A 25,694-nucleotide genomic window follows, 5' to 3' on the forward strand; every position below is an offset into this window, starting at 1 on the left:
TTGAGTGTTATCTGGCTGTCAAATCCTGTACTTTGGAACGTGCAGAAAGGGCAGTACATCCACTCTGCTGATAGACACTGCTGTGAAATTCTCCCTCCACCACCCCAACCTCCACCTGCTTCAGTCATCACATTTTATACTCCAGGATGAATTGTTTGCTTCTTATGTCTGCAAGATGTTAGTACCATTACATGCACATTCAGGTTCTGTTCTGCATGTCCCCATGGGGGGAATTAAAGGTTTGCGCTCTCAGCTAAATCTGTGGCATACTGCACTGATACTGCTGAGAGCTAAGAGCAGAAACAATACTGTTAAATACAACTGAACAAACCATGAGTGCAATAAATGGTTAAATCTATGACGAGAGTATTCCTGACTGAAATACTGATAATGCTGAAATTGAACTAATGTCTCCAACAAAGGTATAATGAAGTACAAGTACACAAGGGTTCCGCTAAATCATATAGCTAGATACAGTATAAATGGATTGTATTCATATTTTCTACTAAGACACTACCGATTCCTACATAATGTTTCAGGTTAATTGTCTCTGATTTGCTTTTCTTCTCATAGCCAGCAAATACCTTAAGGCATCAAGACCAACAGTTGAACAGTTAATTCTACAAAATACCTTTTACCATAGCCTGCTGTATCATGTTCATCTGTTCCACAGACTTTTAATGTTCACCAGAATCAGTTTAAAAACAACAGTCATTGTGTAAGTTCCTGACTTACTTGCCAAACAATCAATCATTTTTCTATTTGGAGATGGTCCCACATTCACGCCTTTCATAAGTGGTTGCTGTCAGCAAAACAACTCAAGTTCTCACTTAATTAAAGCCTCCTCCCTTTTTATAGCACTTGGTTTGGCGTTACATCAATGAGCGCATCACAAAGGTGCCTATCTGTCCATGTGACCTGCAGGTGCACATACAGAGCGGGGAACTACTGCAAACACAGCTGAAAAACCAATACATGCAGAGGAGCAGCATACACTCAGCAGAACAGTCATTAAAGATGCAACGTATAATGCTCAGTTCAACCAAAGTCTACACGATGGAGTGATTGAGTTCAGAGTGACATGGGAGGGCAGGCGCACTTTATCTATGAACCTTTTTAACCCGTGGGAAGACGCTGTTTAGCGTTCCGCTGGATTTGACAGTAGACGTTTTGGCAAAGCGTCTACTGTCGATGCTTTGCCAAAGCATCTACAGTGTATGCTTTGCCAAAGCATCTGTCATGATTTGGTCTTATTTAGTTTTGTATTTCAGAATTCAGGTTTCCATTTCTCCTGTTTATCCTAGTGTTGCTGCATGTTTCATAGTTTAGTCTTCAGTGTTTCCTGTGTTATTTTGTAATTTTGTATCCTTGTGTCCCTCTCTGTTCTAGTGTGTCGATGTTTAACAGTGTCTTCAGTGTTTCATATATTTGTCATAGCTGTCCTCAGTGTTTCTTGTCCTGCCTCTGTGTGTTTCTCTCCAGTGTTGATTGCCCTCATTGTCTTCACCTGTGGCATTAGTCTCACCTGTGTCTGATTACCCCATGTCTATTTAGTCTCTTGGTTTCTTGGCCTCTGCGTCAGTTCATTGTCGTGTGTGAGTTGTCAGTTGTCATTTTACGAGTGTCTCCTTGTTTTTTTGAGTTGGATTTTGATAGGAAGTTTTTGTTTGCCTTTTTGTTTAAAAAAATAAGTAGTTTTTGTTATTCTGCACTTGTGTCCACATCCCCTTGTTTTCCAACCGTTCATGACAGAATGAACTGACCATCAATGGACCCAGCAGATTTTTTTTAGTTGTTTCAACAAGCCTTCTCCCTGGGAGGGGACTCATCTTGCCTTTTTCTCTAGCACTCAAGGTAGAAGGAGACGCAGTCAGGGCCTTCCATGTCAGGACTCAACCCAGCTAAGCTTCAGCTCAAGTTTCAGCCTCCCTGTGCCTCAGAGCCACAGCCTCCTTGTGTTCCTGCAGAGCGCCGTCTGCCATTCCAACTCCTGAGCCCTTGTCGGAGGCCCTGCCGACTCGTGAGCCCTCGTCGGAGGCCCTGCCAACTCCTGGTGCTTCCCAGTCCAGTCTTGGAGAGCAGGATTGAGTTGTTGTTGACGGTGATGAGTCCCTACTTAAGCAAATTTGACGATGGCTGGTGTCGAATCTCGCACTTGAGTTATATTGAGTCAGCGGGGAGAACAGCAGGGGGTGCTCAGGCTGCCCCGAGATGAACCTGTAAACTGTGAGATGGATTTTGATGTTTGGCTGCCCGCCCTGACCAACTGCTGCCTCTACGTCTGGAAGTTTGGGCCATAAATCATTTAAGCGTGAGTCTTAGTCTACATAACGTGATGCAACCTGACTCAAGCCCCAGTCTTGATGGGCCTTTTCAGGTCAGTGGTTTGTCAACATGATGGTGGCAGTGTCATCATAAATGATTGTTGCTTGCAGATAACTAATAAATCTTTCCACCAGGGTTTTTTTCATAGGTCACTATTGTTATGGTTTAATATAATTAAATCCAGCTCCAGTACATATCATTACTTCATTAACAGTTTGGTTTCAATAAGACATTTTAATCATTGCATTTAACTAACATAATAAAATTGACTCCTTCTTTTGGATGAGTGTGTGTGATCTTTGTCTGTGAACGCCCTGCCTTGTATCTAGTTTCTCTTTTATTTTAAACTAAGTAGGTCTGAATCATAGACTGAAACTATTAGTGGACGAAGCCTGAGTGATGTCAGCCATCTGTTACTGCAGGGGGCTCCGGAGGCTGATCGGCAGCAGCCGCGATGCTGGAAATCCTGTCTCAGCCTAACTTTCAGTCAAACTAACGACAGGCTAAGAGCTGGAGCTGAGGCGGGTTTGAAGCCTCTTGACCAACCGTTATATCGCGTCCAGCTGTCAATCATGTCAGCGCCGCTCCTAACATGTACTGTTTTCAAAATCCAAAATTCACCCCCTGTACACTGTGTGCCAGTGTTGACAATAACTAATGTAGAGACATGTTTCGTTTTTTGTACCAGGCTGCAAACATCTTTATTTATGCTGTAAAATCGGCTTTTTTAGCCAGTCGTGTGTGTGACTTCTGGTGTAACTGGAGCCAGCCTGAAGTGGACACTCAATGAACTGCAGAATTTTGCACTTGCGCTTTGGCTTCATTTTTCATGACCGGGGCTGCAAGTACCTACTCAATCTTTCAGTAGGCTGTACGTACTATCCGTGCTGCATACTGTTAGTACCTACTATTCAGTATGCACACACAGTAGGCAGATATTTGTTCCTACTTCGTCTGAACTGGCCGCATCCACCCGTTTCTTTTGTTTAGCGTTATTCAAGAGTAATGCGCATATAGTCAGGTAAACAATATCACAATGTAAATCAAGTAAAAGACAGATTAAATAATATACCGTAGCCTTCATCAAGAAAAGTACAAATGAAAGACAGTAAAATGAAGACATTATTTAAATAGAGGGGGAAAGGTTTTATAATAATGCAGACATTTGTTATATTTTCTGTTGTTAATTAAAAGTAGTGATTTCAGTCGGGACTTTAACTCTAGATTAAAAATTGATTCAATAAATCCACGCTTGTTTGGTTTGATTTGGAGGCGGACGTGACGATTTACGTTTAATTTCGCACAGCATTGTGGGTGGTAAAATACAATTAATTTCCTGAAAGCATGCATCCGATCCATACTGCATGAAACCTGGAAGTTAGTATCCATACTGAAATGTTCAGTATACTGAAACTCCCTACTGAATAGTACGTACTGCCTACTGAACTGTGGCTATTCGGAAAGGGCCCGGAGGTTGCCTGCTTGGTCTGAATTGAACAATCACATAATTTTTGCTTCCTTTGTTGTTATTTCTGTATTCTAATAATTGTTGTAAGTCATTGTTTCTTCTATGCATTGTGCGTAGTTGCTGTTTGTTTTGAAATGTGCCTTTTATTAAAAAAAATGTGATCTGACTTGACTTGATTGGGGCTTGAAGAAAAACAGATTGAGTGTGCCAACGGTGCAACATAAAAAAGCAAATATTAAGAATACAATTAAGATTAATGACCAAAATAAATACAGTTTTTAACTAAATATTAATTTCTCGAAATCACAAGTGTGTTTTTAGAGCAGTGTTACAACATAAATCACACCCTCACATTTTTTATGTCATGCATATTTTAAGGTAATTTCAGGATGTCTATTTAAGATGAAAAAAAGGGACTTTGTTAATTTTCATCCACATAAACTGCAACTTTAAAATGTGAGGGGGTTATTTCTTACACTGATTTTGGACCATGGTTGGAGAGCAAGTTTTTTGCGGCTTTAGGATTGTTTGGATCTTCCCAGCTTGCTTCACCTGAGACACTCCTGAAGCCCAATATGCCCTTGTCGCAAAAAAAACAAACTGTCTCCATCTTGGAAATAATAAAATAGGGTCCGTTTTTCCCCTCCCTCTTACGAAATTTACAGCACACCTTTTGCCTTAGGTTATGTGAACCTGATCCGTCCTGCCCTGCCTCCCCTTAAAATCTATATAGTTGTGATGACTGCTGCTCCAGTTTAGTCGCGCCCTGCTGATGCTTGGACACCTTTGCCTGCCTAGTGATGGAGAACCACAATCATTTCATGGTTGCTCTGTCGGCCGCCCTGGCATTCGGGTCTTTGACCATAATATTCGTGCTGAGATGGGTTTCCAACTATAGAGATGGTTTGGCCTGGGATGGAGGACCAGCCAATTTCAACTGGCATCCCGTCTTGCAGCTCTCTGGATTTGTTTTCTTGAATGGACTGGGTGAGTCTTTTTTACATTTAAAAAAATTGCAACAGCTAAGAAGTATATTGCTTTTAGGTTGCATAGTGTAAGGTTAGTCCTCTCCAGGAACCCAGCAGAACAAAAAATGTTCATTGATTTAATATTAAAAGTGCAATCAACAAATGCACCTTTCAAACCTTAACATGTGCATAGAGATATGGAGCCTGTTCTTAATGAAAACAATGTCTTTGTTCATGTGCAAAATGTAGAAATCTGCATAATTGATAAACAGAGTTTGCAACTAAGCCCGAGTCGCCTTCTCTTGCAGGCATCATTGCCTTCAGACTCCCCTGGACCCATCAGCTCAGCAAAGAATCTGTGAAGTTGATCCATGCGGCATTGAATACCTTGGCCTTCTTCTGCGCCATAATGGCTCTCAAGGCTGTTTTTGGTTCCCAAAGTGGTTCCAATTTCCCGGATTTGTTCAGCCTGCACAGCTGGCTGGGCATAACTGTTGTTTCACTGTTTGGCATAGAGGTATTTAAACTACATTTCAGATTATACTGTAATGAGTACTCATATTATTTTTTACTTGCAACTAATGGAATCACATTACTGTATTTTTAACAACCGTTACAAACCTTTTTTTTTAAAGCTGTGATAAATCCTCTCTTTCTGAAACACCACGTCATAGTGACAACAATATAGATATTTGAAGAGTAAATGTTTCCGTCTCCATCAATGAACAGATTGCTCTTGCAGCCAGCATCTACTTGTTTCCAATCACACCAGAGTCCTGGAAAGCAGCGTTTCACCCCCTCCATGTGTTCCTTGGACGTTTTCTCTTCGGTAGCACGATATGTGTGTCACTCATTGGCCTTACAGAGAGACTCATTTTTAGCTTGTGAGTATCACCCCAGGAAACATTCCTCAAATTGTTCAAATTGAAACTTTAGACATGATGTAAACAGAGAATGTGCTGCCTCACAATGTGTAAACTTTTTCTCTTTTTTTTTTTTTTTTTTTTCTCATTAAGGAACGACCCAAAGTACTCGGACTCCCCACCAGAGGCATTCTTTGCAAATGTAATGGGATTGTTGCTGGTGGCCTACGGTGTTGCAATCTTCTGGATTTCAACTAATAAATCTTGGAAACACCCCGGCCCGCCAATTTGGCATACCAGTGGGCTGCTTGAGGATAAGATAAAATAAGCTGTTAAGTCGAAGCTGAGAGTTGAGTGGGTGTGAGGAGGAGGAGGGATAACAAACAAATTACCAAGACCTTTGATTCAAATAGAAATGATAAAGAGCAGATGCTTTGAATGTATGTTTGTTTAGTCTAAACTGGTTAAAGATTGTCTAAAGAGGAAATTTACGCTTGCTGATCTTTCTATTCATGACTTTATTTCTTTGAACCTAAAACTATTTCATGTTTATTAAGATTGTTTTTTTGGTAACATTTCATATTAAAAACATGCATGAATATTCATAGTGTCAATCAATCCCAATATGGAGGCTATAAATTATGGTGCTGGTATATATTTAAACTGTTAAAAAAAGATATATTGTCATGTTGTTTTTATATTCATTTATAGGCTTTATCATGTTTCTTGGGTTGAGTAGAATTAAAAACATGTTTGGAAAACAGAACCTCACTGAAATAAATAAAAAAATCTGAAACTTCCACCTGAGTCTTGTACTATTTGAATGTATATAAATATGTTCATATTATATTTACTGCCTGCAAAGAATGAGCAGCAGCTTGTGTTGTAGTGATTTCAGTCATCATTAGTACTCTGAGCTTTAGGCAATATAAATAATTATACTACATATCGGCCTATATTGGTACTTTCATAAACCAAACCAATATAAACTAAAGAACATTCAGTTCATTTTCAAACGCTTCATTTTAAACGATTACCGCTGAATTATGAGGTTTAGACAAGTCGAAAGTCTCCATGTTTGACCTCAAGTGACTCTTTCCTCCAACAACCGCTGGCTGCAGATGTGGGCGGAACCTGGTGGAGTCGGATGTGGGCGAGGCTTGACACCACAGACGGCAAGTATCGAGATCATGAAACAGATATCACCATCTGCCGGACAAATATTATTTATGTGTCTGACAACATAATAAAAACTTATATTAGTTTAATCCGAGTGAATGCATTTAATATGCTAAGTATACACACAGAAGGTCAAATTTGCATCTTGTAAAATGTAACTGAAATATACCTCTCAAGTTGCAGGGTTGTTAAATTCATTATTTTGGGTCCTTACATTTTAAATTACACCGTATTTCATAAGATATTCGAGGAAATCAAAAAAAATACAAACAGGATGATATATTTCAGGAAAATGTAACTTAATTATTTAAATATTAGGTTATCACTTTACTGGAATGTCTGTACTTTTTAAATCACTAGAGTTAATGAGTGCAGCAGTGAGACTAATCTACTGTAGTGGTAGAATTACTGAAATCCGTTTTTAAGCAAGAACAACAGAACAAACATGTAGAAATACATGTGGACTTAAAGCCCAATTTCAAATCCTGCCATCGAAACCCATTGAAACTTTTTTTTTTTAAATGTTGGAATATATAGTCTACTGATTTGTTTCTTATCTATGAGCAGCAGTGGATCGCCAGCACTGAGACAATTTTTTTTTTTTTTTTTTACAGCTGTTGCTCCTTAAGGTGAAGTTGGTTTTACTATTTTATCCAATGCCAGGTAGCTTTTTACTTTAGGGTTCATAAACCAGGAGTAGGGGCCCCTCAAAATGTCACCAGATTTATCTTTCAGTTCATATTAGAAGGAGGAAAGACAGATTAAAGAATGGGTGTGAAAGGCGATATTTGGTTGTGCAACAGATAATTTTGCTCTTTTGGCCTCAAGCTCTATCAATGAAACATATCAAGGCTGTATGGGAGTGACATTTAATGAGGGACAAGAACAAACACAGCAACTTGTCTTTACTTGTCTTTACTCCCCTAAAACAGAAGGTTATCAAACGGCAGAGAATAGCTCCATTGCTCAACTCAGAAACCCGTACTCTAAAACAATCGTCGCAAAATTTTGAAAGAATATGGCGCTCGACCAAAACGGTAGAATCTCGTTTATTCTGGCAGGATAGTCATAGAAAATATATGAAGGCTCTACGTCACGCTCGAGCTGCCTACTACTCCTCTCTAATCGAGGAAAACAAAAGCAATCCTAGATACCATTTCAGCACTGTAGCCAGGCTGACAGAGAGTCATAGCTCCATTGAGCCTTGTATTCCTTTAGCCCTCAGCAGTAATGATTTCCTTAGTGTTTTCAACAACAAAATTCAAGACATCAGAGACAAAATTAGTAACCTCCTGCCCTTACCTGGTGCAGATACGTCTGATACGGCAGAGACAGTTCCAGGACCAGATATTAGTCTAGACTGTTTTTCTCCAATCGACCTTTCAGAGCTAAATTCAACTATTTCTCAGTCGAAACTGTCAACCTGTCTTTTAGACCCAATCCCAACCAAGCTGTTTAAGGAAGTCTTTCCCTTAGTTAGCAACTCTATATTAGATATGATCAATATGTCTTTACTGGCAATATGTACCACAGTCATTTAAAGTAGCGGTAATCAAACCTCTACTCAAAAAACCTACTCTAGATTCAGGAACTCTGGCTAACTATAGGCCTATATCCAACCTTCCTTTTATCTCAAAGATCCTGGAGAAAGTGGTAACTCATCAGCTGTGTGACTTTCTCCATGACAACAGTTTATTTGAGGAGTTTCAGTCAGGATTTAGAGTCCACCATAGCACTGAGAGTGCACTAGTTAAAGTTACAAACGATCTACTTCTAGCTTCAAACAGGGGACTTCTCTCTGTGCTCGTCTTGTTAGATCTTAGTGCTGCTTTTGACACCATTGACCATCAGATCCTAATATACAGACTAGAACATTTACTTGGAATTGTAAAATTGGACTGCTTTAAGTTGGTTTGAATCCTACTTAGCAGACCGATCTCAGTTTGTACATGTTAATGATAAGTCCTCTATGCACACCAAAGTTAGCCATGGAGTGCCACAAGGTTCAGTTTCTTTCGTACATTCAAGTATTTTGTGTTTATAAATGCATGTTTAATCTTTTTGACACAGTCTTTAATAATTAAGACTTTGTTTATATATATATTTAGCAGTTTCTCTGAAATGATTTGATGCAGATGTGATTTTGTCTTGTGGTGATTTTTAACAATATATGATGATTAATAAAGAGAGGAGAGTTTAGTTCCTTAAGGTGCTCTAACATTTTCTTTAAAGTCTGTTGAAGAGGTAGAGTGTAAACTATTATTTTCAAACACAAAAAAAACTCTTGCACAAACAACACCTCTTCATAATGAACAAAGAAACATGGTCTTATATGTGCGTTTTAAGGCAAAGATTTTGGAGACGGAAGAGTGACTGAACGTAAATAATGTTTGTTTCCCTAAAAGGTCCACATCCTCCTGGTCAGTAACGGCATATTCTGGTCTGCCACAAGAGTATAGTAGACAAGGGCAAATAAGTTGCATAGGCCCATAGATTAAAGAAAAACAAACATATTTTTATATTTATAGGCTAAACAATATTAACTTGTCTAATTAAAAATACATCTGACGTTGAAGCTGAAATGTGTGTTTTTTTTGCTTTTATTTTATTTGGTAATAATGAAATAAGGTAACTTAAAGTGTAATGTAAATATGTATGTAATTCCGACATTGACCACCAGGTAGAGCCATAGCTTAGTCTGAATTTTGAGTCAGGTTTGTGGATCAAGCATACAAGTTTTTTTTTTAACTTGTCGGAGTATTTGTAAAATTGATTTGAGTTTATGCACTTTGTTTGATTATTCATTGAATTTATAGATTATAAGAATATGTGGACATGTGAAATGTAAATGAATGAATCGACAAATTTAAACTTGCTTCAACCTGAACACACATCAACACTAGTTCCCAAACTGTACCCCAGTGACTTATTTCAACAATATAAGGTGTGTTGAAATAAGTCTTTACACCTGATAACATGCACAGAATAAACTGTAGTTCATCCCCTTTAAGAATAAACCTTAATTATACAGGTTTACTTCTTATAAAGTTGATGTAAATCATCTCCATATCCTCTTTTTTTGCTACACCCTATCCTGTATTTTAGACACTGTAGTTCCTCACCTGTCCACTAGTGGCCCTCAGAGAGGCTGCAGCTCTCTTGTCCAGTGACGTTGACGTTGACCTTGCTTTTCAAAATTTAAGATTGCTGCTTGTTAACATTTATGGGTCAACATTAACACACCATTTTTCACAGTTTTAGTCTAAAACTACTCTTTTGTTAGTAAAGTACAGTTTTTAGTTACTACCATGATCAATTTAAACAAACAAACAAACAGTAAGTTTGAGCTTTATTAGACTGTGTCACGACCATAAACTGTAAATAGGTCATTACCGATATTTCAGTAGCGTTCAAGATGTCAAATGTCGAGGAAAATAAGTAATTCCTTGTGAAATTTAGGACTGATAAACTTCATTAATACTACGAGTAAGACTTTTGAGTTGACAGTGAACTGTTTTGGTGTCCTGTTGTGTTCCTAACTTGAATTTGTTGTATTATATCTTCTTTGCTCACAGTTTAAGTTGTGATTTATTTCACTTCAGTCTTGAGTGGTAGCTGTTTTTTTAAAATTATTATTTAGTGGTGATTGATATTGTGTAGGCTACTTTATATGAGTAGAATGAATTAATTGTGTGCTTGTATATTTATTAGGAACGGGCATTTAATTTCTATTATAGGATGTGGTTATTTTTTATGCTTGTTATGTTAGAAAATCGTCAGCTCCTTCTTTTAACAATTAAGCCCTCAAAGCTCCCCCAATTATAATTTATGGCACTCATGAGTCCATGTTAATTATAGCCCACCTTCAGTTATGTTGGTAATTAACGCTGATCTAAATGTATTCATTTTTTGCCCTCTAATACATCTGTGTCCATTACGTTTCTTTAAAAAAAGAAGAAGAGAGAAGTCCTCTACACTCGTCATCAGGCTCAGGCATTAGCGAGGTAGTCAAATCCTATTTTCCATCATAAAAAGTGAAATTTATGAACACAAACTTTCATCACTTCCACGTCGCCTAATCCGCTCAACTCAGAGGAGAAAGGCTGATCCTGATTTTCTCTCTCTCAGAAACCTGGACTGGCTGCACTGATCAGACCTGTTTAGAAACTTCTCCTGTACCTGAAGTACGGAGGACAAGATATAAAGATGGGGCTTTAATTTGTAACTTTGTGTTTTTTTGTACATATTTTCGGCGAAGGTTCTCGTATTATTCATTCCAGGAGATACACGGATTATAGAATCGCTTTTCCCCTCCCTTTGTATGGTCTTGAAGGTGCACCGGTGGCAGATCTCGGTGAGTTTTTCACTTTATTTTACACAACATGTAAGAGAAGCGATTGAAAAATGAAATAACATCCATACTTTGTTTAGCAGCCTCCCTAAAATCAGTACCTGATTTTTTGCTTGTTACTTTAGTCTGTGATTCCGTAGGAGTAAGGTGGCTTCTCTCTCTGATACTGATTAAAGTTTGGATGTTTTCATTTTCATGTTTACATAGTTGAAGTACATGAAGAATGAGTTGCTATGGCTTTGATATTTCTCCATTAAAGCTTTGGTAAATCTAAGTTAAAAAAGCATATAGCTCCATCCTCTGTAATTCCCTGCAGACTCACGGATCTGCTGTCATGGAGGCTTCAGTCATAGAGAAGTGGGTCTGGACTTCCTTCTTGACTCAGAGTGATACAGAAAGAAAGAGATTTCCTCCTCAGGAATGCTATTGCAGAAAATCCAAATCCTGCTGAGTGTTAATACCCCTGATTTTCTTGTGTAAGTGGCTCAAGACGAGTTTGGAGTTCTTACAAGGACACAGCTCTGAACTCTTATTGTGTCTAATAAAGGTGTAAAACTGCATTTAATTCAGTTTAACGTGTTTACTGAACAGATGAGGAGATTTATGTTTCATAGACAGAAATGTGGAAAGTCTTTCGTTGGCTGCACACTTAACAACACCTTACAAGAAATGTCTCACAACAATTTTAAGAACAACAGTATTTAATAGCTATTATCTTATTTTACTTTGAGTATATCTTACAACTTTACCCACTCACATATTTTCAAAGGTGGTAGTTATATGAGCATTAATACTGAGGGGTTTATTTGGGATTTAAATCACAAGTCTCCAGGAAGATGTGACAGGAAAGCTGACGTTGAAATTTCTAAAAAAATAAAATAACAAAAATCATTAAGCATGACATTTCACTTTAAATCAGTCATACTGGATAGTTTACTCCCAGTGTGTTTTGTCTACTGGATTCCCTTGGATGTGCTAAATAACAGACACCTCAGAATTTGAATGCAGTGCAGTTAAAACTCAATCTAAACTTTAAAAAAAAGGTATGCTATATTATATATATGTATTAGTTCAAGCCAGATGCAATCTCAAGTTTTCTTTTTCAATTTGACACTTTAGTCCAGGACAAAGATTTTCTGATCTGATTTGTGTTGTTTCGTGTCTTTTTTGTTCCTTATAGATGATAACAACGGGCTGATTGATTGGTCAGAGGGGTTGAGCGACAGTCGGAGGAGGAGGTGTGTCAGCAATGGGGCGTAAGCTGGATCTGTCAGGGCTGTCTGACAATGAGGCGGAGCATGTGCTGCAGGTGGTGCAGAGAGACATGAAGCTACGCAAGAAAGAGGAGGAGCGACTCAGGTTAGACCTGGACCATCTGTGGTCTAAGCTTTAGACACTTGTGATAAACGTCTAATGCCACCTTTGCTCTAAGTGTAACCTTGAGTCATTCCATCTTAACAATGGATCAAAACTGCCCTCTTAACGGACAAGGAGGTTGAGTAGCTATGCTCGCTATCACAACTGGTAACTGCCATTTAATGGACTGATAACACTTAGATAATCTAAAATAATGAGCTGAGCGTTGATGAGCAGGTTGTCGTGTAATTAAATGTATCGTATAACATCACACATTAACATACTGACTTTCAGTATCTGTTAATAATAGGGAGAATAGTTTGTATTAGAGTCGTTTGTGAACATCAGTGTGTGTTTTCTGTCCTCTCCTCTCAAGTTTGTTCAACAACACTGGACGGGAAATCACCTCCCTTTCCTGTTGTACTCAGACTGACTTCCTCAAAGCGTCAGTCCCTAAATGCATGGACACAAAGACAGAATTAAATGCTAATGTGGGTCTGATCTGAGAGGGACATGGTGGGACACAATAGTTGGAAATGCTCACCACTGTAAGTTAGTTATCGGTTAGATATGTCAACATTATGTCATTCTCCCTCCTTACTGGTTTACATCTTCCTCGTGCCCTTTCTGTTATTGACCTACAAAACAATATTCAGTCCTTTCTTTATCAAAAAAGGCTGTTAACAATCTGGGAACCAAATCAAAAGATAAAACAACTTGTTAAATAGACTCACCGGTAATGGTGGCGAGTTTTTATCACAGGAAGTCCTAATGTTGAATTTGGCTCGAGACGTACGTTCTGAACTCTGCCATAAGAGAAAATGACCAGGAACATTTTTATGTCAATAACCTGTTACCAATAAAAACCTGTTTTAAGTGAGCCCCAGTGTTGCCAGACCCAGTGTTGCGAGACTTTTTGCTTTGGGTCCAATTATTTTGAATAAACAAATAAGACGACATTTAAAATGACCCTGCTAAGAACTTGTAGACAGAATTAAAGGCCACTACCTGAAACTTTTTCTAGGGCGCCAAGCTGAGAGAAAAGGTTGGAAGCAGTGGTCGATTATGTTTTGTGATTTTAATGGTCATAAATTCCAAGGTGAATTAATGAATGTTAACTCATAGAAACACTTGTAAAATTAGAGTTACAGCAACATAAGTATTATGTCTTTATTCAGTCTGTTTTTGTGTTTACTTAATAATTTTCCTCTGCTGTTGAAATGAAGCTCAAAAAGAGTTAACAGGAAGGTTTCTGGTTCAGTTTCCATGTGACCAAAAGCGATTAAGTGGTGAGCTTTCTTCTTTCTTAAAATGTGGAAAGCAGTGTGCTTACTTGGAGATAATCCTGTTGTTGTTTACAGCTCCAGGTGTGCAGAGACTCACACTTACATTTGGCTGAAAGAGGGGTTTGAAGTTTTGATGCACAATAATTGTTGTTTTTTAAGGTTTGAAGAACAAGAGGGCTTTTTCAATTACTTGACTCTGATGCAAGACATGACATCAAAATGACAACAGTGGCTGACACTATAGCCGTTTTTCACATATGCAATCCCACACACTACGCTTGCCGAGCGTCACCAAAAAAACGAAGCATTGTGATCTTTCTAATGAACTGGTGATGCTTGGCAAGAGTAGTGTGCAGGTGTTTTGTTTTTAAGTAATAGTTTGTCACCCTATGCACCTACTTTATGAGATAGTAGGATGTGCAAACACCTCCTTAAAATTTAAAAATACATATGCACTCTTGAAATCTGTTCACATATGCACTTCACAGCCGGGAGACTGACCCTGTCGGACGGGAGGGGGGTCTCCACTCTCCAGAGGCAAGAAATGACAAAGAACAACAGGGAAGTGGCACATGGTGCAACCAAGTCCTCTATACGACGCTAAAATTAGAATATATTTTCCTTTTTATCAATGTTAGGTGTAGTTAGACTGAATCACAGCACCTACTAAAGAGTGGAGGAGATCAATCTGTCGAACAGAAAACGTATTGCAGCTGTTTAGTCACATACATGGTGATAGTAGCCGTGCACCGGTCACAGGATAGAAATGTCACCACCAGCCCCGTCCCATTCGCTCGAGGTGAATTCTCCTGATTATTTCCTGCTGTGTTCTCACGTCAGCTTACTTGGACTTACCGTGGAAAACAATCGAGGTAGCTGGAAGGAGAAACTCCGGGAAAAGGTCAAAGTGAACATTTAATATACGATAGAGTGTTCAAGCAGATAGATTAAAGAAACAGTCAGTGAATCCAGCAGTACACTGAGTGTGTCATGAGAGTGAATTTGTGCTAAATAATTCTGTGGCTAATGAAGCACAATCTGACTGTGTTTTGTTTGTTAATTCTTCCCGCTCACTGATACGTTTTCTGGGAAAAGCACCAGTAGCCATTTTCCTGCCAATGCACCTGATGATTAGGGGATTGCAAGCATGTGTTTCTGTCTCGTGTGCACACATCCACCCACACACACACACACACACACACACACACACACACACACGCATACTGGGCGTCTGTGGAAAACCGCATGAAAAAGGACAAATGTTGCCTTCCATTTTTTTCAGTTTGTTTTGATTTGTATTACATTGAGTACTAGTTTCAGAATTGTTCTTTGATGTCTTAATGAGATGAATTTATTTGACAAAGTTGTTGTCACAGCCCATTTAAACAGTATGAAGATTTTGATTCTGAACTTTATCCGATTGTGAAGAAGTTGAATTTCAAACACAAGAAATTAAAATGTATCCTGACATGCATCTCAAACATCTCAGACAGTTTGACAATAACACACACATAGCGTTAATAATAGTCGTCTACTTTTATGGTTTAATGGGACTTTAATCTTTATGTAAAGTTTCATGACATTGAGCTAGATCTTCTTCATTAACTGAACATTATTTTTCTTAAGTGGCAGCGGACTGACAGTGTGCGTAAATAATTTATAAATATATTGGTACTGATAAACTACAATTGATCATTAGTTTCTTTTGTTAATTCCTTCAGCAGAGAAACACGTTTTACACAGAGAAAGCAACAGTAGCTGGTTTACTGCCAATTCACCTGACCAATTTGGGATTGCTGACACGTGTTTCTATTTGATGCCAACAGGCATACACACACAGACACACACAGACAGACACACACACAGACACACACACACACAGACACACACACACGCTCACAGTTTGACGTAACCAGCTCAACAGATCAAGACACTACATTATGCGTATTCAACATTACCATATTCTACTTTATAAAACAAACACTATGGACCAATTTAAAATCAAGCAGGCAAAGAAGCATAAACGTTCATGGTTTCACACAGATGCAGGCACACATCCGCAGACATCACATCAGCTTATCTTAGAGAAACAGACTTTTTTTTTTCTGAGGATTATTGCAGCTGACACGGCTCGAGCTTCTTCATGTTTGCTCTGTTTTCTGTGCCGCCAGCTACAAAACTCCTTCAGACGAGGGTCGGTGAGGCACAGAGCTGCAGATACTGGAGAGTGGACATGTATGTATCATGTTTCATACGTATTCAGACGATTCAGAGAGATGAGGAGGGATTGTTGCTTCACTGTTAACGTCATGGCTGCAGGTTCGTCCTGCTGAGTCAGAGGTTTGTTTTTAATAGCGAACTGCTCCGTGCACTCGTATTATGGACGTTACTTTACTCTAACTCTTCCTTCTGTAATGTTGCGTGTTGTTGTGGTGAGAGGGCGTCTGTCTCTCAGTCAGAAAGGCCTCTGATGGACACAGCTTGAATAGTTTTGGAGTAACAAAAATGTAGCCTGAAGGTTAGTGCTGTCACAACTGAAGAGAAATGTGTCTGAGAAGAGGAATTCTGCTGTCTGTCACATAATGTGTAGCACAAAAAAAAGATCATGATTTACTCACATTTATTTTATGTGTACACACCACTTTAAATAAGAGAACCTCCTCAATAGAGTTTTGCAGTAAAAAAAAAGGTCATATATAAATGTGATGTTTGTATGTTCTGTCAAAACAGAAGACACATTTTTTCAACTATTATGATTCTTCAATCTGAATTGTTACCTTTTTGTTGTTTGTCATCCCTTTGTGACAAAAAAAAAAAGTGTGTTTAAAAAACGTCAATTTGGGAGTTGGGATATCATGAGAATAATTTTTCACTATATGCAGACTAGGGCCCGACCGATATGCGATTTTTGGGGGCGATACCGACAAAGGGGAGTGGAAAAAATCAGATGCCGATATATCGGCTGATAACTTCCTTAGATCTATGTTCAATCTGTAGCGCTAAATAGACTTAAATATACACATTTATTGCGTTAATCCCTCAAATGCATTTATCAAACACATGTAGAAAATATGTATAATAAAGACAAGACAAGATGGTCGCTGCATATTATGTCCACTACACTAAATTAAATAAAGAACTGTTTTGTCAAATAAGATAAAATCAATCTCTATTCACCTCACTTTAGTCTTTTTGTTTGTCGATTTTTTTACCCCACCTCTACTATTCATGTACCCACAATGCCTCTGTGCTTCACAGCTGTCCCAATAATCCAAAAACATATCAATTTAGATATATATAGAGAGAGAAATCAGTTTACTTCTTAGATCACGTCAGCTGCCCTCCTTCCTCCTTTAGAAGGAAGGATTTATGAATGACCAAACAAACAATGATTAGATGTTATTTCATCATCGCTTTTGGAAAGACTGAACAGAATAAAATAATTCCTTATTTGCAAACGCTCTAATTTTTCGTAACAGCCTAAAAACTTTTCCTAATCCAGGATTTTTCCACAGTAGGAGGGTTCATTTAATGTTTTCATGTCTAAATCGATTGTAATTGAAAAATACTGTTGTCATGGGGCCAACTGTCTTTATTCCCAGTTTGTCCACTGTGAGCATATCAATGAACTTCTTAGATTAGTTTAAAATGGCATTGGGAAACTGTCGATGAATGTTATGTTCTTCAGCTTCATCATCTACTAAATGGACTTTGTGTTGACTGTTTGATATTTTGTAGGTTGAAGCTAATTCAATATTTCAGCAAACGTGTAAAATAAGCCATCTGACCTTCAACTTAACTTGACACAAGCGGTGAACACAGCATTGAAATGTCATCATCGGATAACTTCACATAATACACAACACTTCATATGATGAAGCTATCGTCCAGCATTGTCATTCATTCGACGTTTTTCTGACAACCTAATGGATGGATTTTAAAATATACTCTCTTTGAGCGACATATCAGACCGTTAAGCTTCAAAATGATCCAATGTGACAACATGCTAGTTGGTGTCTTTGTCTGTCTGCAGTCCGTCAGAGTACAAAAGCTTTATAAATCCGCTCTACTCTTCCTGCTAGGGGTCAAACAGCAGACAGAGTTAGCTACTTGCTGGGGAACATAGAGGAGAATTTAGTAGATTGTGTGTCATTCAGAGATGGAGGAGACCAAAAACGGAGCTAAAAGAGAGTACCTCTGTCAGTTAGTCAGAAACATGACTCTTAATGATGCTCTACTAGATGTGTTGAATGCATTCATTTCAGTTGAAGGTGAAAAAAAACCTTGCAGATAGACCAGACCAGCAGGCGGCCTTTAAAGGGGAATGACATGATAAATCCTCAGCTTAAAATATCTTTATAAATGATCATTTCAGCTTTTTCAATCATCATTTACCTTCAAATGATACTCAGGAAAGGATGGATTGACCCACTTTGTGAAACCACTTTAATTTCTGCTCCATTTTCATTAAAGGGAGACCGAGGATCAGTGTGTCGTGCTCTATGTTTTTTTATGCATTTCATTTTCTCGTTGTAATATTCATCCGATTTATCTTAGGGAACCCATGACTGATCTATCCAACCTACTGAAACACATAACTACAGAATTAAAGATTTTTTTTGACCCTTTGTTTTCATATTACCCTCTCTAAAATGCACATCCCTGCTCTCACTATCTGTCCCCCTCTAACCATCTCCTCCTCTCTCTCTCTCTCTCTCTCTCTCTCTCTCTCTCTCCCCCCTCAGTGAACTGAAGCAGGAGCTGGACGACGAGGGCAGTCGCTGCCTCCTGCTGTCACGGCAGGGTTACTTCAACCAGCGCTGCTGCATCCGCTGCTGCTCGCCCTTCACCTTCCTGCTCAACCCCAAGCGCAAGTGTCACGACTGCAAGTACAACGTGTGCAAGGCCTGCCGGGTCTACAGCAAGCGGGAGAAAGCCTGGCTCTGCTCCTCCTGCGAGAAGAGCAGGTAAGGGCGCCGATAGTGAAAGTGCAGTGTGTGTGTGTGTGTGTGTGTGTGTGTGTGTGTACATGTGTAAGTTCAGGATGAGAGGCTGACATAAAGGTTATTTCAGTCTGACTCTGCTTCCGGAGAGATGGATTTAGCACTTATAACTTACAAAACAGTCATTAGGATATAGTGCAGAATAAAGTCTGCAATCGGCTGTTGTGTTGTTTCTGTTCTGATCACAACATGAAAGAGAGAAAGACACTTTTTTTGTTTTGTTTTGTTTTAATTAATGCTCTGTGAAAGAGGGGCAGGTATTATAAGATTAGTCTTCTTTCTGCTCCTTTTCATTCAAAATTTGAGATTTTATGTTTGTTTGTTTGTTTTTCTTAACTTTATTGTTTGTTTGAATGAAATAAAATTTACAAAAAAAATAGTGGTGGAAGAAGTGCAATAACATAAAATGTTTGAAAAAAAAAAGATTTTGAACTCCTTTTATTGAAATGTTTGTTTTTCCTGAAGTGTGAAGTTTAGCCTCTTTTTTCTTTTGACCTAAAGCCAATAGTTCCTAACTGCTTTGGTACATTCTGGTTTAAAATGCCAACTTTATCAAATGAAAAAATCAATTTGATTGGAAATCTATGGCTTTGAGGTTTTAGGTAGTTTACATTTCTTTTCGGGCTGCACAAGTAATCACAACGGCATCGACATTGAAATATGAGCTTCCTTTACGCATCAAAAAAGTGCACATTGACCTGTTTGATGGAGGGCCAGGTATAAACCTTTAACGACATGTTGATGCAGTCAGATAAACTACCCTCATCTGTAGAATATGAGAAGTGATCATGTTCAAATTAATTATCATGATGTCTGATGTTCACTCTGTATGAGGTGAGACTGCACAGACTGCAGGAATTATCTAAAGATGGGTCACACATGGAGAGTTTCTGTGTCACCTCCTGTCAACACACACACACACACACACACACACACACACACACACACACACACACACACACACACACACATGCTCAGCTCTCTCTCTGCTACTCGAGCGCACTGTGAACAGATGGTAACTCACGGCGAAACGAATATCTCTGCCATGTCCTACAGCTGTCAATCCCAAGCATTCAACTGTGTCATCCACTAATTAGATCTATGAACAAAAAGCATCTGATAACACATCTGTTAATTATAGAATATATGACAATATACACAACCTACAAGAACTGAAAAATCAACTGGAACTGGAACAATCTGTGGATTTAATTTTTGAAGAGCGTACGACCGATACCGCAGCCAGCCAGTAGGGGTGGCTCCAAATGTTTTGGCTTCACTTTAGCAGAGCCGTAATGTTGTCCATCTTTTTTACAGTCTATGGATTCAAGTCTTAGCACATTTCTTAGCACAGAAGCCGAAGATAGAAAATAGTTATCTTATCGATACCATTTCTGATTTCCATCAAGCTGCATTTGACGGCCTCAACATTGTCTCGACCTGTAAAGTGTTACAGACTCTCGTATCTGTGTGTGCTGTCAGCCTACTGACACTTATTTTCCTTTTTTTTTTTTATTTGTGAAAGAAGTTTATAGCGTAAGCCGGCTGAATTTGCACATGAACATTCAGTGTGATGCATGATTCAGATGAACACACAGTCACAGTGGTTATCTGCAGCGTGGAAGTGAACCTGCACAGCCGCCTGCAGCTGGATGTGTTCATCTGTGAGTCAAACCGTGCTCAGAACAGTTCAGCAGAGTTTCAGTCCATTAGGCATGCCAGCATGAATAATATTCAAACCTGGACTGAGTTCAGTTCATTACTGTGCTCTGTAAACACCTGGGAGCCGGGTGTAACAGTTTTTCTTTCAGAGCACATCTGATGCTGCACAAAATACTTTAATAACATATTACTAGAAGTAATACTAGTTATATTATGTGTGAGTCATTTTAATTTAGATAAATAAGTATAGGACTCATTATTGTATTACTTCTTTTTTTACCACATGTTTTAACATTCACTTCAATTACAAAAGAATGAGAGAGCTGAAATAGTCTTCATCATAGACTCTAATAACAGTATGTCCTGCTACCATGATCCATACACCGGAAAATATGTTTAAAAAAAACCTTTTTCATTTCACTTTTCATCTTCAGAAGCGATACGGCGCGTAAACCTACACGTCATGAGGAAAATATAAGATGTACGATTGTATTGTTCGATATTGTGATAATGATATGAAGTGTAATTAATAAAGTTAAGAGAGAAAAGAGGGTTTATCAGCATGAATTCACAGTGTCAGTGTCAACAACTGTGTTTGACTTCATGTCCCTTCTCAATCCAAATCCAAAAGCCAGTTTCTGGCACCACTGAATTTTCAAAAAGTAGCCAGCTTGAGCTTTGTGTGCCTTCAGTAGTGTGAAGCATGACGTTTACAATCCATCTGAAAGATAAACGTGTATCCATTTTGAGTGTGGAAGCATGGTTTGCTTGTTTGCACTGAATGAAATAACTTTTCTTATTCGCTGCGATAAATTCAGACTTTGGTGATGTGTTTATTGTTAATGCTCGTAGCGTGATTCATTGTGCAGCCCAAATACAGTAAGAAGTGAACTGAAGTATTAATCAGAAGGTTAGTACTCAGAGCTGTAGCGTCATCATTTAATGTCAACAATAACTGCATGGACTGACACCTGTTTGTTTTTCATTCTGTGTGCTGTGTTATATGAAAAGTATTAAAAATAGATTAGAATGATATACATGTTTTAAAAGTCAAAATGGATCTCTGTTTGTCTTTTCCAGGTTGTTGAAGACACAGAACCTGGAGTGGTTCTACACTAATGTGAAGACGCGCTTCAAGAGGTTCGGCAGTGCCAAAGTGCTGAAGACTCTTTACAGGAAGCACCTGGTGGAGCACAGTACACTTTCTGAGCTTACAGGTAACACCGCTCTGTTCAAACCTCATTTCTCTCCTCTGGTGGCAGTAGACAAATCATGTTCATGTGTTTCTCAACAGTAGTCTGACATACGTAAAGGTTAACTTTAACTGGATAGAAAGTGAAAAGTCAGTGTTTGTGTGTCAATTTACTCGGAAATGTTCTAGAAGAATTAGATGTTCTTTAATAAGTGACGCTAAGATCTTGTCAACAAGCCTTGTCCTTGAATACTGTAGACAGAGGGGCGGCTGTGGCTCAGTGGTAGAGTCAGACGTCCCTCAACTGGAAGGGCGTTAGATCCCCAGCTCCTCCACACATGTCTGATGTGTTCCTGACACTTGACCCCAACTTGACCCCTCGTGGAATGGGTAGTTGTGATCGATGCGGTGTGAAAGCACTTCGTCCATATGGATGTAGATAAAGATGTCGAGGACACATTGAAAAAAAAACAACCGTATATAGCAACATTAGTGTACGTTCCTTGTGTGTATATGTATGTGCATTTTTGCAGTTTCCTGCCTCATCACAGTGTAGAGCAGGAGCAGAGTGAAACAGGATTAAGCTCCCGCTTCGCTTTTTTTTCATATAACTAAATTAGATTACTCCTGTTCCTGCCAGAGTCACATTTTTTTTTTCATTTTTCATTAGAGACCCCTGGAGTCGGTGCTTTTTGTGGTATTATCGAATCAAACTTTAAGGTCATTTTGCATCACAACGTTTCTTGTACTGCGCATCTTGAGAATATTTTCCAGGGAATCTCTAACCACCAATCAGGGTGCGAAAAAATATGACATGAATAAAACACAATATTAAACACATTACAGACCCACCGCCTAGTGGCCGGTTTAAGAACTGATCTGTTTATCGTGACACGTATGGGTTTGTACAAATGACAGACTTCACTACTGCCAATTTATACTTGAATTTTAAATTAAATTGTAAATGAAGTATGTTCACTTCTTTTTGCACAACTCTAGCCAACAGCCTGCGAAGCCTCATTATCTTGTTTGCCTGCATTTATGAAGGTTGGTATCATAATAATTGAGTATTATGTCAAAGGTGCTCTGATTTTGACCCTTTAGCACATTGTGTAAAATCACAGAGTGGGGGTTGTTGCATGCATCCATTGTTTTGTTCTATGTATAAAAAAACAAAGGTGGCGTAACAGTGGGGCTTTTATTCAGTATTATTACAGAATCTCTGTATATAAAGGTCCATTGTACCGGTTTTTGGCAGCTGCAGTAAAAATTCTTAAAACTCAATGTGCACAAGCTTTTCAGCAGCAAACAGCAGATGGAAAACGTTCACAACAAGCAATCAGAGAAAGAGCATTTAGCAGCAGTAGATCCTATCAGTCACCAAAACACAGGAAAAGATCAGAGCTTACTTAAAGAAAGGGTTTGTCTTGAGAAATAGATGAAAAATAGAATATCTTGCCCCGTGTCCGTTGTATTTGTAAATATCCAGCTGCTAGCTAAGATATTACCCACATCAACTTCAGGAGGCGAAGATGTGCCAGTTTGGGGTTTGCAGCTTGTTCCCAAAAGTGACTTAAATTCATAGAAACAATAGAAGATTCAAGGTCAGTCCTGTTCGTCTTTACTACAGTCATTTTCACCTGGGGGGTCGGAGGGGGGTGTAGCAGAGAGAATCACTCCCATGATTCCCCGCCAGCCTTCGACATCATGTTTTGTTATTGTTTTGATTGAGAGCCCCCTGGTGGTGGATTTTACATACTGTTTACGTTGAATTGGTATCTGATTTTGCAGGAAGTGAGTATATTTCAGAGTGTGTATTTTGTTCAATGACACAAACTAGTTTCAAGAGAAAAGCTGTTTCAGTCATTTCCTTCATTCTTTCCATAAGGGGACTTTGAACAATCCTACACAGATTAAACACAAATACAGTCAGAGCTGTGAGCTTCACTGGAGCTATCCGGGCTGAAAATGTATTCATAGTACTCCTCAGTGCTTAAATAACACTGTTCACCCAGCAGCATATGCTCCATCCCGCTCGTCTAGTCAGAGTTGAGGCAGAGGAGTGCATCCTCGGGGCCATTAGTTCAGTCCTTCTGATCTGATTGAAGGACGAGGGATTTCAGAGTATTACAAGTGTTTCATGGAGTGGGGGGTCGCTGGCTGCAGATGATGCAGCACTGTGACCCCTGCGGGAGGATGACTGATGTGGGATGATCACCATCAGGCCACCGCTCACAATCGTATTCCTCACATGCACTCTTTTGCACAGTTTGCACAGTATCACACGTTTTAATTTGTTTTTCACCCAGCCGTGTTTAATCAGCTGCCAAATCCGATCTGCAGAGTCTGAACCATGAGGAACCTGCTAACATTGCCTCGTACAAGAACAACACGGGCTGAATGAATAGAATTAGAATTTGGAGTTTGACATAAACAGAAGATACTTGTGCCCTAATCAAAGGGTATCACACAAGTATCTTATTTATTTCAAATTCTAAAGCCATTCTCTTCTCCAAACTAAGTCATTTAGTGTGAGATTTTTGCAGCTGTGAAACATTAAGCCTCAAGAAACTACTACAAAGCAGCAACAGAGACATCCTCCTCTGGAGAGGGAAACACAGTGACTAAGTCCCCTGGAGTAGCAGTATACGCATAGAGAAAATGAGAGCTGATCACTGATTAAAGAAACATAAATGAATACGGTTTGGCTTTAATTTGACTCCCTTTTCTTTTCTCTTGCATGAAGAAAGAAAAAAATTATCAACAAACACAACAAAACAAGTTTGCAGCCATGCCAGCAGCTCAATGAGACAGCTCTCAGTCAGGGATGTGCCCTGGGCTTCATTCAGATTACATTAGATGTACTTTATTGTCCCTGAGGGGATATTTGTCTGGAGCAATAGTGCAAAAAGAAACATGCAGCTCAGTGCAACATGATGCAACATAAATACAAACCTAACACACAGGACTGGCAATAATAAGTAAAAGAAAATCACAAGGAGCATCAAACACGAGATGAAAATACGAGATTCTTAAGTGTGCAGAATAATGTCAAACAAAGACACTGCAGACAGGCTGAGATATAGAGCAGATATGTTTCATAATCTAGCTGCTGAGACTAATTTATTACCACTAAACATAAAGTCAGAGGCTGATTAGAATGTGGTGAGTTTAGCAGGTATTCAATAATTAGACAAATTAAAACTGTGACTGCATAATTGTGCTGGATAAAAAAAATCAAATGCTCGCTAAAGTCTCAACAAATCACCAAGAGAGGACAATGAATGTGTGCAAAAGTTCCAGGCAACTAATCCTACAGCTGTTAAAGTATTTCAGACCTCGTGACGGTGTTCAGGTATGAGAAGACCCTCGCTCTTTAGGGACGCAATCCCAGGATGTTGAGAGAAAAAAACACGGAAGACATGAAGAAAATTGTGTTTTGTGTTTGTTATCAAATTTGCAGTACTACAATTACAAATAAGAGCATGTTTGATCAAGATTTACTTTAAACTGTGTGTTATAGGAATCACACATTACCTCACATTTTAATAGCTTAAGTGACCAGTTTATATTTACTGTTTTTAGGTTAACATTGTGTTTATATCCTTAATTCATATTTATAGGTTTAACTCAGGGAGTGTGGGAGCAGTTGTGTTGTATTGTGTTGTCTTCAGCATCAGTGGACAGTTAAGCTTCCTGTTCAATAGAGGTGGGGAAAAAAATATTTTTTGTAAAAATCAAGATTTTTGTCTTTTGAGATTTGAAATAGATTAAGAACTTCCAAAAAAAAAAATATATATATATATTTTTGGGCTAATCGGTCCCTCCCTGCTAAGTGCTAATGCTAGCTCTTTAACTCAGTAGAATGTCAAATGGAGCAACAAGAAATTCAGCCAGTCTCACAGATGAATGGAGTAGATCCTGAAATATGTACTGACAAAAATAGTACATAAAATAATGATTCTCAGACTTCGGAATCGGCTCTGATTCCATATTCTTCCGTTTTTTTTAAGCACACAGTACTTACGTTTTCGGATGTGC

General features: G+C 38.7%; 2 protein-coding genes across 5 annotated transcripts in view; both read left to right on the top strand.

The window, feature by feature from the left end:
- The first annotated feature begins 4,544 nt into the window (after positions 1–4,544).
- On the top strand, positions 4,545–6,424 carry LOC109999882 (plasma membrane ascorbate-dependent reductase CYBRD1-like). The gene is made up of 4 exons (XM_065953313.1): positions 4,545–4,780; positions 5,070–5,278; positions 5,491–5,645; positions 5,778–6,424. Exons 1-4 carry the CDS (start codon positions 4,594–4,596, stop codon positions 5,950–5,952), a joined length of 726 nt encoding a protein of 241 aa, XP_065809385.1. The 5' UTR covers positions 4,545–4,593; the 3' UTR covers positions 5,953–6,424.
- A 4,522-nt stretch (positions 6,425–10,946) lies between these two features.
- The window catches only part of LOC109999884 (cingulin), a 33,698-nt gene continuing 18,950 nt past the window's right edge, over positions 10,947–25,694 (top strand). For all 4 annotated transcript variants that reach the window (XM_020655034.3, XM_065953714.1, XM_065953715.1 and 1 more), the window contains exons 1-4: positions 10,947–11,157; positions 12,335–12,513; positions 18,542–18,763; positions 21,542–21,678. In XM_020655034.3, the coding sequence (XP_020510690.2) occupies positions 12,404–12,513; positions 18,542–18,763; positions 21,542–21,678 (469 nt within the window). In that variant the 5' untranslated portion in view covers positions 10,947–11,157; positions 12,335–12,403. The remainder of the gene's footprint in view (positions 11,158–12,334; positions 12,514–18,541; positions 18,764–21,541; positions 21,679–25,694) is intronic.

This window comes from Labrus bergylta, chromosome 4, assembly GCF_963930695.1.
Source record: "Labrus bergylta chromosome 4, fLabBer1.1, whole genome shotgun sequence".
Classification (NCBI taxonomy): Eukaryota; Metazoa; Chordata; class Actinopteri; order Labriformes; family Labridae; genus Labrus; species Labrus bergylta.